The 13,529-nt window shown below is 37.6% G+C and overlaps 1 protein-coding gene across 1 annotated transcript in view; it reads right to left on the bottom strand.

Moving 5' to 3' along the window:
* Positions 1-804: 804 nt before the first annotated feature.
* Positions 805-13,529, bottom strand: part of XIAP (X-linked inhibitor of apoptosis) — a 46,653-nt gene continuing 33,928 nt past the window's right edge. Inside the window, exons 4-7 of the mRNA XM_054040142.1 lie at positions 11,221-11,299; positions 9,102-9,135; positions 7,409-7,612; positions 805-4,801 (exon numbers count right to left, since the gene is read on the bottom strand). Of these exons, the coding sequence (XP_053896117.1) occupies positions 4,608-4,801; positions 7,409-7,612; positions 9,102-9,135; positions 11,221-11,299 (511 nt within the window). The 3' untranslated portion in view covers positions 805-4,607. The remainder of the gene's footprint in view (positions 4,802-7,408; positions 7,613-9,101; positions 9,136-11,220; positions 11,300-13,529) is intronic.

Raw genomic sequence — 13,529 nt, 5'->3', positions numbered from 1 at the left:
TCAGCAAAAACCAACTCCCGAGACTTGGCTGGTCTTAAGGTTCTTCCTTCTGTACTATTCATAGGTTTGATCCCCTCTCTAAAGAGCCCCTCCTGCATGTCTTACGTCTTATGCCAAACAACCTGCTTCAGCAGAACACATTTTACATGTTGATCCTATTGATGAGTGAGCTGTTTTAAACCAAAGCTACCAGCCTATTTGCAAACTTATTTTTCGTTCACTGCAACTTAAACATAATTGAAAATTTTTTCCAAGGCACCAATGGGAGTTTAGTGTTGAACCCCCAGTGACTTTCAACAGGAGTTGGGCACCTACCTTGCTCATTGCACGTCTGATCATCTCCCATGATAAAGAATGGTCTATAAACATTTAAATTACTAAACAACCTTTCTGCAAAAATAGGCAATAAAAATGGTAAATTAAAACCTAAATAGATGTGTGTGGGGGAGGAAAATATATCAAAATCCAGCTTTCCAGAAGCAGTTTAGTAATTAAACTAGACCCTTAATTCCTTAAAAGTTGTCATCTACTTCAATGGGCCGAACTCTCCTCTCCTCACTCAGAAAAAGTCTCATGAGCGTCAACAGGACTAGTATAAGTAAGGTAAGTAGGATCTAACTGTATATGGACAATGAATACTGTGTTTCTTATTTGCAGTGTTGTTGTAACTGTGCTGGTCCCATGATAGGGAGACAAGATAGGTGAGGTAATATCTTTTATTCGACCAACGTCTGTTGGTGAAAGAGACAAGCTTTTGAGCTACAAAGAAGTCTTCTTCAGGTCAATTATAGTCTTCTTAGTCAATTTATATTTACCATGTTTATTAAAATTAATTAGCAACATCCTGTTATATTACATGTACAAAGCCAAGAAATTACAAATAGTGCCATTTTATGGGGCTCTTTGCATGTAAAAATCAAAGACTAACACAATAAACAATTTAAATTCACTTAATCTATTTAAAATATTATAAAGTCAGACTAGAATCACAAAACAGTTCTGTGAATATTTTACACGATCACAACAAATTAAAAAAATAATCTGTTAAATTTCAGTCCATTGGACTATGTTTCATGAAAGTTTTAACAAAATGAGAAATCATATTCAGTATTAAGCATCACTAATCAATGTTCCACGTCAAATACATCATTCAGTCCAATCATTTTCACAAATTTGGAAATTACATTGTTCGAGATAGGCATCAGCTAAATCTTACTTAATCCAAAATTCAGATTTTTAAAATATGAAAAAAGGGGAGGAAAACAAGACTTAATATCAACTGAGCTCAAACAGATATTTTGAGAGCCAGAAAGGGAAACTGACTAGAAGCAAACACGAAATTTTATAAAATGATTTACTGTCAAATTGAGTGAAATACATAAAATAAAGCTGTATACATGGAGACATGCAAGTTTAAACTTCTTGATTATGAAAGCTGAAGGATCTGTAAAGTGTTAAAGAAAAAGAAAAATAATTTTATGCTGATGCTATCTCATTATGCTCATGATAAAAATCTTAACCCTAACCACAAAAAAATATATTTTTTTCTGTTTAATTTTTAAGATGAGGCAACACTGTTAGTGTTCTGAAAACAAAAAGTTTATGAAGTGTATTAGTGTCTGTTGACGTATACAGTGAATTTTTAAGAGAAAAAAAAGAGGAACATATTTAAATATAGAATCTCTAAGACTGACAATCATGAAGTAAACAGGGAACATACAATCTTGGACAGATTTTCCACATTAAAAACAAAAGAAGAAATGGGCAAAGAGAAAAACGTAAAACAGGAACATCCAGCATTGACATTGATTTGATAAACTAAGACTTCTGTCTGACTTATGTCGCAACCTAAATTGCAAAAATAAGGGCATTATACCATTTTCAATTATACATATACACAGACTATTAATATTATATATGTAAATAAATAGGGCCATTTCTAAATTTACAAGTAGGCACTATATTGGGCCTAATCCTGCAAGCACTTTTGCATGTGCATAATTTTACTTACACGAGGAGTCCCATTGAAGCGAAGCTTTGGAAGGGAAGGACTCAGCAATGAGGTCAATGGAACTACTCACATGAGTAAAGTTTTGTACGTGCATAAGAGTTTGCTGCATCATACCCATTGTCTTAAATTATACATGATATATCTTGTCCTCTTTTACCAGTTTATATACAAAAATTGGATTGTTAGAAGAATACATTTTTAAATAATTATTAAAATATATTTGACTTTGAAAGCAGAGAGACAACAGATCATCTGATTACATGCTGGGAAATACATCAAATCTTGAGTATGTACAAATGGGATGATAAAAATAGGTTTGGAAATGAATGTTTTGATTATCTAGGAATTCCAAACAATGTCATACCTGAACTATAATTCTCTAACCAGAGTTTGTTAGCCACAGGATCCTAAAACAAGCCAAATTCTCATCAAAGTACAACAGAAATGAACAAATTTTAAGTACAAATGGCTTTAATGTCCTGAGGCACCTAGGGCCAGCAGGTTTCATTCTCCAGCTATCTGATCAGTTCTCCTACTGTTGGCAGTTCATCCAAAACTCTCCTGACTTGGGGAAAAACTCCAGATTAAATACAATAGTTTTTCAAACAAATGATTTTGTAAAACCCTGAAAAGCAAATTTATCTAGTAACTCCAATCAGGAAGAAAAGGAGTAATACTTTGAACATCTCCAAAAAAACCTATGCAAAGGTTCTTCAGACTGGAAGCAGACGCTGAATCCTTATCTTCCAACACTTAAGTGGTAGCATACTACATTAGAGCATTTTAAATTACCATCCACAGCGGAGTGGGGAAGTCCTGCATAAGACAGTGTGTTCTCTTAGGAGATCTGTTAAGAGCATTAATTGTAATTGCTCTTTATTTTTCATATTTGTAATTGCAATAAATCCCTCCCCAAAATGTGATCTTGCAAGATGCTGAGAATCCTCAATTTATTCTGATAATAAATGTGAGTTATTTGATCTTGTAAGGTGCTGAGAGTTCTCATCGGACTCTGTGGCCAGGTCTATCTATAGTTCTACTGGAAAACCTGGGAGAGAGAGAGCTCAAACAATGCCAAGAGAGTATTACAGTATAACAGGTCATCACAATACTGCTTTAGACCATGTCATTTGATACTATGTATAAGCAATGTTATTTAAAATCTTTCTTATATGCAAGTTGACTATGATTCTTCAAAGGGCAATGTAAATGGTTTAGAGTTTATATTCATTTTTAAGGAATTTCCTATGCGTCAATCTAGCAAAAAAGTTCTGGACGACAGTGCTTTCTTGCTATGCAGTGTTTATATTTATTTTGGCTTTTTGAAACAGGACCAAGCTTATCCCTGTTTGGGAGGGGGTTATAGAAAGGACAGGTTACAACTGTGAGCCTGCAAGACGGGGTGGGTTGGGGGACACTTTTGTGATAATTTAAGGATCCTTTTAGTTTTTGGGCTAGAAAAGATCAGCCTTAAGGAAGTCAGAGACGGAGAAATAAATGGACTTAGTGTAACAAACATTGCTGCTGGAATGTAACTCTATGATATGTAAATGACAAGAATATAATTAGTTGAAATGAAAGGTGGAAGTGAAATCAGTCAATTTTTAAAATACATACTGTACTGGACTAGGGAAGCCTAATGTATGCTTGGAAGGGGAAACTTGTTTGAAAGAAGAGAAACATATGGATAATGTTTTTGTAATTTTTCTGTCGTGAATAATTTTTAAATAATTTGTACATTTTAGTGGTTTAGAAAAGGTCAGGAGATTTTAAAAGATGCCATTTTCCCTATAAGAAAAGTAATTTGTATAACTAATGTTTTACTGAGTTAGAAAGGGGCTTAACCCATTTAAGAGATTAGATGGGCACTAAAATAGTCAACATAAAAACAAAACTACATAAACTTTTAGCTATTTATTTCTCTCACTAAAATGTCACCATTCCTGAACCCACAAACATCTGCCTTCTTCATAGATGCTAAACCTTACTATTCTAGTTTTGAATAATATTAATCTTGCTAAAATTTGATTTAACAAAAATATGGCTGGATTTTTTTTTGTCACCTCCATTTTATAGTTTATTACCCATACCCTTTCTGAAAACTTGGCAGAGGTAAAAAGTGAGATCAGATGACAAATTCTAATCAACACTGTTATTAGCAGCACAGCTTATAGTCAGTCAGATCATTCAGTTTGCTCATGCTATTGTGTACGAGTGAATAATATACTTAATTTATGCACTTTACAACAAATTAGAAAGGTGTGCATACTCAGATATATATAAAATAGGAGACTGTCATAGTGAAGAATTTCTAATCTGTCACTTCAATTAAAGTGAAGGGACAAACTGGAGAGGAATAAAGAGGTTGCAGTTAAATGTGCGAGCTATAAACACAAGTTTAGCAGCTTCTGACTGTCAGTTCATGAGCTTTTAGGACACTGACTAAAACTTTGTTTTTATCATCTCAAAACTTTAGACTCTCAATAAATATATTTGTGTGCTACAGTGCTGAACATCCCAACTGTTTGTTATTGCATTACAGTGATTTTAAACAATGTAACAGCAAACATTTGCACAAACAGCACTGTACATATGACTAATACATAAATATTTTCTGTCTTTTTGTAATAACCATGCAACACACAGGGCATTTATCAACTGCTTCAGCACATTCTTTACAAGCAACCAGATGGCCACAGGGAATAAAAACAACTGAGATGTCTTTATCCATACAGATTTTACACATCTTTTCCTCCTGTAAACGTTTTAACTTCTCTTCAGTACTCAGATCTGAGGAAAAGGGAAACACACGGAACAAGTTAACATACTTAATAAAAGCAGCTAATCTCTCAAACTACCCTCCCCATTCATACCAAGAAAACATAGTTTGTCAGGAATAAATCATCCCCTAAACAAGAAAAACACGTGTTAGAAACCACAAACCCTGCAATCTGGACTTTCCTTCTCATCATTCCACATGGTGGGAGAGAGATTATGCTCCTGACGGTGGAGCAAGCTGGGAGTTTAACCCTCTTTGTATACAGATCTAGAACTATCTGCAGAAGCTTTTCAACTGGGCTTCCCATTGGCAGCTGCCCCCAAACACTTGTCAGGGGATGGAAAGAGAAAGACACTCATTACATAGAGGGAGCCCATTAACATTGCTGACAGGATAAATTGCCATGAACTGTAGGTCATCATATCATAACACAAAAGAGCCAGATTCCTAGCCATATTGTGTCCATTTGATAACCTCTTTGTCGCGGTGAACTGGCACAAACTCAGTCGATCAGAGCAAAGGAGATTCTCTGCATAGGGGGAATTTTCCATGACACACGACTGGCATTTTGGTTTCTACACCACTCTGCTCCTGGCTGACGATTACAGTCTATGGTTGTGATGCTGCTATTACCTGACTGATTCCCAGCTTAGGCCCTGGGCACCAGTCCTAAGTCAGAGCAGCCATCAGGCCTCCTTAAAGCCACCGTTGCTCTCCTTACTCCCAGACACCAAGCTAGCCTAAAATGTCTAAGTCTTTAAATGTAGGTGCGTATGTGTATGTATTCATGTATCAGGCCTTACAATATGTGCCTAGAGTTGTAGAAAATTTATTATATTCTGTTGTGTTATTTGAGAAATATTATGTAAGACTACATTGTAATGCTATGCATAGGGACCAGAATGATGCTTCCAGATGTTGAAGTTACATAGACATTACCCAAATCTGAATGCTTAACTTTCATTAACTTTTTTTGTTTGGTTTTTGCATTTAACATGCTTCATAAAGTATGTGTGGGTGCTGGGAATGGAGTTGAAGTAGGTGGAGGTGGGAAGGAAATACTATTGAGATGGGGACAGAAAAGGGCAGTACCTAACTTCAGACTGTGGCAGAGAGAGGAAGTCCTGTGTGCCCTACCATTGCTCACACTGGAAGATTCAGCCATGAGATGATAAATTCTGAGCTGTGAACTCCAATTCACAAAAGGAGAGACAATACAGAGTTCTGAATAAAGCTAACAGATCACACTGACATCTCCCCACCCCCGAAAAGTTAAATAGGAAAAAAGTTGTCATGTGTTGTGTAAAATATTTCCTAAGTAGAATTTTTTATTCAACTAAAGATAGGCAGAGAAAATTGTTTTTATTTGGTTTTGTTATAGGCACCAAAGAGTTAATTAAAAAAGTTGTACTGCCTCAAGGACTGACTATACATGCTATTGTAGTTCTGTATTATAAAATTATGCCCTACTTGAAAAAAATCTGCTTTTGTCTGGAATGCTGTCCCCAGGCTCGGGAGAAGCTCCCCATAAATGTCTGCAAAACTAATGCATTATCCTCCTTAAAAAACGCTTTGTAGCCATCACAACAAAAAAGACCTGCCAGCATCTAGGCCACTCATGCACTAATAAAGTAGCCTATCATCCTGACCACTATGGTTTCATTGTTTCCTCCGTCTGCCTGAATCCATCTGTCGTCTCTTGTCTTATACTCAGATTGTAAGGTCTTTGGAACAGACCATATTTTTGTTCTCTGTGCCAGGTGCTGTACAAACAATGGGGTCTTGGGCCTTGACCAGGGTTCGTAGGCTACAATACTTGTAAAAATATATTAATTAACATTTCAGAGTTTTATAACTGAAAGATTAGAGGAAACTAGAGATTCTCTATTTTTTTGCCATTTATTTATACTGGACATTTGACAGCACTTTGTGTATACAGATGCCCCCGACTTATGCAATCGTTCCGTTCCGGAAAGCCTTGCGTAACTCAAATTTTGCATAAGTCAGAAACGAATACCCGTAAGTTATGTAAAAATTTCCGCAACTCGAAAATCTTATTTCTGGCTTCTGGAACTTTTTCCGTAAGTGCGAATTTGTATAAGTCAGGTCTTGCATAACCCGGGGAGCATCTGTAGTCTATTTCATAGTTTCTCCTGTACAGTTTCCCCATCTACTGTGAGAAATACTCACCCCAGCAGAAGAGGGAGGGGATGAAGACTTGACACATTACCCCCAAAAAAGTGGTGATAAAAGCACAAATATCGGCAAAGGAATTTGGGAGTAGGGATGGAATCTGAAACTACTTTTAATACATTTTTTGAAAGTGGTTAGATTTCAGGTAGACAGTGTCTCTAATACTATACATTATTGTAGCATCAGTGGTAGGCTGCTCTTTTCTAACAAAGCAGAATATTCTTAAATGCTGCTGGTTAAATAAAATGTAAATTTTTTTTTGTTTGAAGTTGTTGTGTATATGATTACCCTATTGAATTCTCTAAAAATGACACATTACATCTTTGTGTTACGCAAAGATGGCAACAGAAATATACCAATAAGATATTTAATACAATCTGTTATAATCTTTTGCATCTATGGCATGTAATTATAAAAAAATTCACCTTTCGGTAGTGAGCTCTCACTGGATACTTCTTCCTGTACGTTTTCTTTTTGAGCATGTATTATATCTGAAACTAGAACCTCAACAGATGTATAGTTTTCTCCATATGTCTGCAGTTTCTTCTCCATGATGTTCTTAATCTCAGACAAACTGAAACCCATACGGATGGCATCCTGTACCAACTGGTTTTGTAGGAGATCATCATCTTTAACAAACATTGAGGGGGAAAAAATCAGTTTAACCAAGAGCAAATTAGAAATCGTCAACAGTGTTCACTGTAATTTTTTAAAGAACTTTATAACACTTAACCAAAAGTTAAACAATTAAATTTCTCTGACTGATGTTTTATATTTCACAGTGCAAGATCACCAAACAAGTAGGACGCCTCCCAGATTTGCTATATTCTCAACCCTTCCACTGGCCACCCTACTTATATTACAAAGACTCCTAGATTTTATCCATTCAGATCACTCACAGAAATTTTCACCATAACTTTTTACACAGAATGTTTCCTCACGTAGCAGTAATCATAGATCTTACCACACTTGGATCCAAATTATCTTTATAATTTAGCTTAAATCCCTAAGTACAGGTAATGTTTGTTTAATATACTTTCTTTCAATTTATAAAAAATATAACTCGCCCATACCCAGGCTATAAGCAACTTGCCAATTTATTAAGGTTACAAAACCAAAATGCAGTACAATCAATAGTACTGTAATGTGTGCCTCCCTGTCTTATCAGATACACACATAACAGGAAATTATTTTTCTACCATTACGCCTCCCCTTTCCTTCCGAGTGGAATTCTTTGCATAGGTTTATTAGCAAGGCATCTGCTATTTCCACTCATTTTGACTACATTTAAGGGTTACTCAGTTCTTTTCTTTGGCAAAACTATAGCTCTCTCATATGTGAATATACTTACAGACACTTATCCCCCAGAATATTTTATAAATGTAGGTTGTTGTGGAATCACTGCATAGCGATGGTAGATATCTTTTCCTACCAACTAAATATTTTTAAGTAGCTGTAAAATAATCCTGCTGCTATACTCATCACTATTTTCTCACCTTTTTGTCGTATGTTTATAAGCAAGAGTGCTGGAACCCCTCATACAGATATGAGACAATTAGGTTCTTATTTAAGTATTTTTGTGACAACATTTTCATTCAAGAAGAGACCCAAACAATTTCAGCATTCCCTGATATTCTTCCTATAGTCTTAACAACTCAGTAATTGTAAAGTGTACTTACTGGCCATAAAGATATAGAGGTGTAACTAGACATTAAAATTTACTTCTACTGTGGTCTACACCCTTTCACACACTCACACCCCATATTTGGCCACTCGCAAAACACTAGTTTTCTCCCCCCTAATAAGGTTAGAATTTATTCACTGATTTTTTTACCTTCAGATTAATGAAGTGATAAATTTACACTCTGGCTCCCAAATTACATCATCTGTTCAGCAGTTCATCCATGTGTTGTGGTTGTTATTTAATTGTTCGGAAGCAAGGTCGTAAAAAAAAGACCATAATTTAATGAGTTAGCTTCCTTTTTCCTCTATAAAGCATAGCAGGGCCACCTTCAAAATTTGCCATTTCTTTCATTCTCCCCACAAACAAACCACAACAGAAGAACCTGGTGAGGAAGGCACACTAAGAACACGTAAATGTAACTGTTTTACTGATACCTATAAGTAGCGATGTCTTCTCCGAAGATTCTATCTAGAACAGAAATATAAACGTAGATTAGGTCCCCTGCAACCAAAGAAAAATTTCTAAACAGTGGTAAGGAAAGGGTAAGAAAAAGGCTGTTGCTATTCATCAGGCTGACTGTGTGACCATGACTCAGATGAGATTTAATAGGAATCCAATCTTTTATTATTCATCTCCTTCAACAGGACTGGACATACATAAATAAATACCTAGTTCTTATACAGCACTTTTCATCAACCAACCTCAGAGCAGTTTATAAAGGAGGTCACTATCATAATCCCCATTTTACACATGAAGAAACTGAGGCACAGAGAGGGGAAGTAATTTGCCTAAGCAGCCCGTGGTGGCAGAATCAAACCATCCTGTCATAAATATGTACAAATCTCAAAGCATCCTGTAATAAGCCATATGTATATGATCACTTCAGCATTCAGAAATGATCTTGAAAAAGGGGTCAACAGTGAGTTGGCAAAATTTGCAGAGGATACAAAAGTTACTCAAGATAGCTAAATCCAAAGCAGACTGAGGCGTTACAAAGAGATCTCACAAAACTGTGCAACAAAATGGCATTTATCAGTGTTGATAAATGTGAAGTAATGCATATTGGAAAATATAATCTCAACTATATATACAGAACGATGGGATCTAAATTAGCTGTGACCACTCAAGAAAAAGATTGTGGAGTCATTGTGGCTAGTTCTCTGAAAACATCTGCTCAATGTGCAGCGGCAGTCAAAAACGCAAACAGAATGTTAGGAACCATTAGGAAAGGGATAGCTAATAAGACACCAAGTATCATAATGCCACTACATAAATCCATGGTATGCCCACACTTTTGAATATTGTATGCAGTTCTTGTCACCCCGTCTCAAAAAAGATATATTAGAATTGGAAAAGGTACAGAGAAGGGCAAAAAAAAAATAATAATTAAAAAGATTAAGGATATAAAAAAGAGAGGGACTATTCAGCTTGAAAAAGAGACAACCAAGGGGGGAATATGATAGAGGTCTTTCACACTACTCATGATTTGACAGACGTGCATAAGGAAGTGTTATTTACTCCTCCTCCTAACACAAGAACTAGAGGTCACACAATAAAATTAATAGGCTGCAAATACAAAGAAAAGGAAGTACTTCTTCACACAACAATCATCCTTGTAGAACCCATTGCCAGGGGATGTTGTGAAAACCAAAAGTATAACTGGGTTTAAAAAAAAAAAAAAAACAAGATTAGAAAGCTCATGGAGAATAAGTCCATCCATGGCTATTAGCCAAGATGGTGAGGACTGGAACACCATGCTTTGAGTGTTTAGGGGTGTTTGCAGCAGCGCCTTGCCACAATCAAGGGGGATAGATTGGGGCTGGCTGAAAAGTCTTGTCTGCCTGGCGATTGGCAACACCTGCTAGCTTGATAGGCAAGAGCTACAAAGGCTGGGAAGGAGCCAAAAGGAGGGAGGCAGGCAGAGAAGGAGGTGGTTACTGACCCAGCCTCCGGTAGGTGAGAAATCTGTATATAGTTGGACACTGGTGGTGGGAAAACACTTATAGAATAAAGGACACAAAGCATAAAGCTGACGTCTCCCTGGACATCCCTGCGGCCTGGGCCGCTTCCCGCAGCTCCGGGTCACGGGCTTTTTGCAGTCAGGGAAGGTTCCCAGAGGTGGGTCTGACATGGCTCCGGGAGCAGCCTCTGCAGGGGAAAGAAGTCCTGTCCCTTCCCAACCTGGGCTAGGCCTAGCAGCGGGAGCTCGGCACATGGTAGGAAGCCCTGGCTGGGGCGCCCCCAGCCCTGCCCCTTTCCTACAATAGCCAGATTTCACGGGGAGAGATCAGATTTCACAGTCTATGATGCATTTTTCACAGCCATGAATTTGGTACTGCCCTAATCATATTGCTACACTGTAACTCAATCCCTTCCACTTCCTGTTGATGATCAAAACAGTGTAAAAAACTATATACAATCACTAGATATATTCTGTATTTACATGATAAATTGATTTCACAAAAAATTTGAAGTTATACAATGTTATCTGTAATTAAAAGTTATTTCTCTAGGGAAACCAAAATAGTAGATGGTGAAAAAAAGACAACTTACTGTGGAATCCCTCGATAAAGGCGTTAACTGAACACTGTTTACAAATTCTTGTCCCTTCTCTTGTAGCAGATATTTGCATCTATAGTCAAAAAAGATTTTAATTACAAAAAGCATTGTACACATGGGAAAATAAACAAAGCTGAATACACAATTTTCAAAACAATTTGGGTAATTCTGCATTTCAAAGAATATTTCTGCTCTTGAAGTTTTCTCTGAAAATGTAACTGAAATCATAGAGGTCATTTAAACATTTTAAAAACATTCTGATAGTGAAAGGAAGTCAGCTTCATCAACAATGCTTATTTGTCACGGACTCAACAATTGGAATCACAAAACTTTACGTTCACTGATCATGGCAGCCACAACCACTGGTTTATAAAAGAAAAACAAACTTTGCAAACAAAGAAATACAATATAACTTTTAATATCAACTCTTAACTTCTTTGTAAGCAATGAACCACAGTCATGGATAAACAGACAATTTTCCTTAGCTGTTCTATCCCTCCTTTCAATATCTTCTTTGCCACTCCAAGCACTTGGAAAAGACTCTCGAGGCCGATGATAGCCTGAAGTAGAGTACCCTGTACTGGTAGTGGTCTTAACTCAGAGTGAATAGTCTGAGAGTCGGTAGGATTGAGATATGAAAATAGGCGTCCTAAAGGCCGAGGGCCAAAAAACAGTCTCCCTGTTCCAACGCTGGAATGATCATTGCGAGAGTGACCACCTTGAATTTCTGAGCTTTGACAAACATGTTGAGAGCTGAGGTCTAGTATGGGTCTCCAACCTCCCTTCCTCTTGGGTATTAGAAAACAGCAAGAGTAGAACCTTTGCCTCGTAGATGTTGAGGTACTGGTTCTATGGCTCCTAACCAAAGGAAACTATCTACCTCTTGTCATAGTAAACTCTCATGAGAAGGGTCCCTGAAGAAGGATGGAGAAGGGTGTTGTGGAGGGGGCAGGGAAGTAAAATGAATAGAGTACTCATTACAATGTTATATACTCCCAGGTGCTGGGGAATGCTGCCAGCTGGTAGCCAAATGGATAGATAGCGTTGGTCAGCTGTAGTGGTTGGTGGGAGTGGTCTATTGATGCCTCAACCAACACGTCAAAATTGATACTTGGACATGAACGGCTTGGATGAGGAAGATTGCGGCCCAGATGGTTTATGCCTCGAAAATTTCTTTTTTTCTCTGTGGCTCGCAGTAACACTGAGCTGGATATTGTTATGTGAGTGGTTTGTGCTAGGGTGGTGGACTGAATTTTTTCTTTTGTCCTGGCATGTAGATGCCCAGCAAATGGAGAGTGGCCCTAGAATCCTTCAGGGTGTGAAGAGAGGCAAGTCTTCTCCGTGAAGAACTTTCAAAGGGAAGGTCATCAATGTTTGACTGTATCTCCTTCAGGAAGCCCGACAGATGGAGCCATGACACATGTCGCACCACCACAGCCATGGATATGGACCTTGCCACTGAGTTGGATGTGTCGAGGGCAGATTGTAGTGTTGTCTTGGCCACTAACTTTCCCTCTTTCCATCTCCTTAAAATGGTTGTGGTGCGACTCAGGCAGCTGCTCAATAAAAATCGCTCAGTTCCAAATTGGTTACGTAGTCTTATTTCTCCATCAGAGCTTGGTAATTAGCTAGTCAAAATCAAAGCATAGCTGAGGAGTATGCCTTCCTCCCAAAAAAGTCTAAACACTTCCAGTTCTTATCACTGAGAGTGGACCTCTATTGGTGTTGACAGCCACGGGAATTAATAAGGTGGGAGAAGGGTAATTCAGTCTCCCAGATGGTGTGGGTGGTCTGGCTTGTTGACCATCCTGCTAAATCTAATTGTGCATGGATTAACTCCAAGAGGTAACCTGTGTACTTAGTAGGCTGATACTGCTGATGAATGCAACATGTCCAGATCATTTTGAAGAAATTTCAGTATATCAACATTAAGCTCATGGGTCATCTGTCAAAAGAGTTAGAAAATGTTTCCCCAAATCCTAGCATCCTAACTGGATCTGGACTACCTGCAAGAGCATGTTGTAGTTGTGATCTTTCCCAAAACACATTTCTTCTACGGACCTGCATTTTCAAAGTTTGTAAAAAATTAAATACAAATCAAGTCCTGCGTTGACAGATCACTTGTTGTTAGAAGGTGGATCAGCTCTTCTGTCGATATCTGTCAGTTCTGGGTACCAGGGCAATGTTGGTCAATTCTAGACACAAATGATGAACAATCTGGCTATTGTTTATAGTCCTGTGATGAGGCCTCCGCCCCACACTGGTGTGTAAATTGTTAACGGAGCCCTAGGGAGGCTACACAG

This window comes from Malaclemys terrapin, chromosome 9, assembly GCF_027887155.1.
Source record: "Malaclemys terrapin pileata isolate rMalTer1 chromosome 9, rMalTer1.hap1, whole genome shotgun sequence".
Classification (NCBI taxonomy): domain Eukaryota; kingdom Metazoa; phylum Chordata; order Testudines; family Emydidae; genus Malaclemys; species Malaclemys terrapin.
Note: the sequence above shows the minus strand (reverse complement) of the source record. Positions and strands in the feature narration are given on the sequence as shown.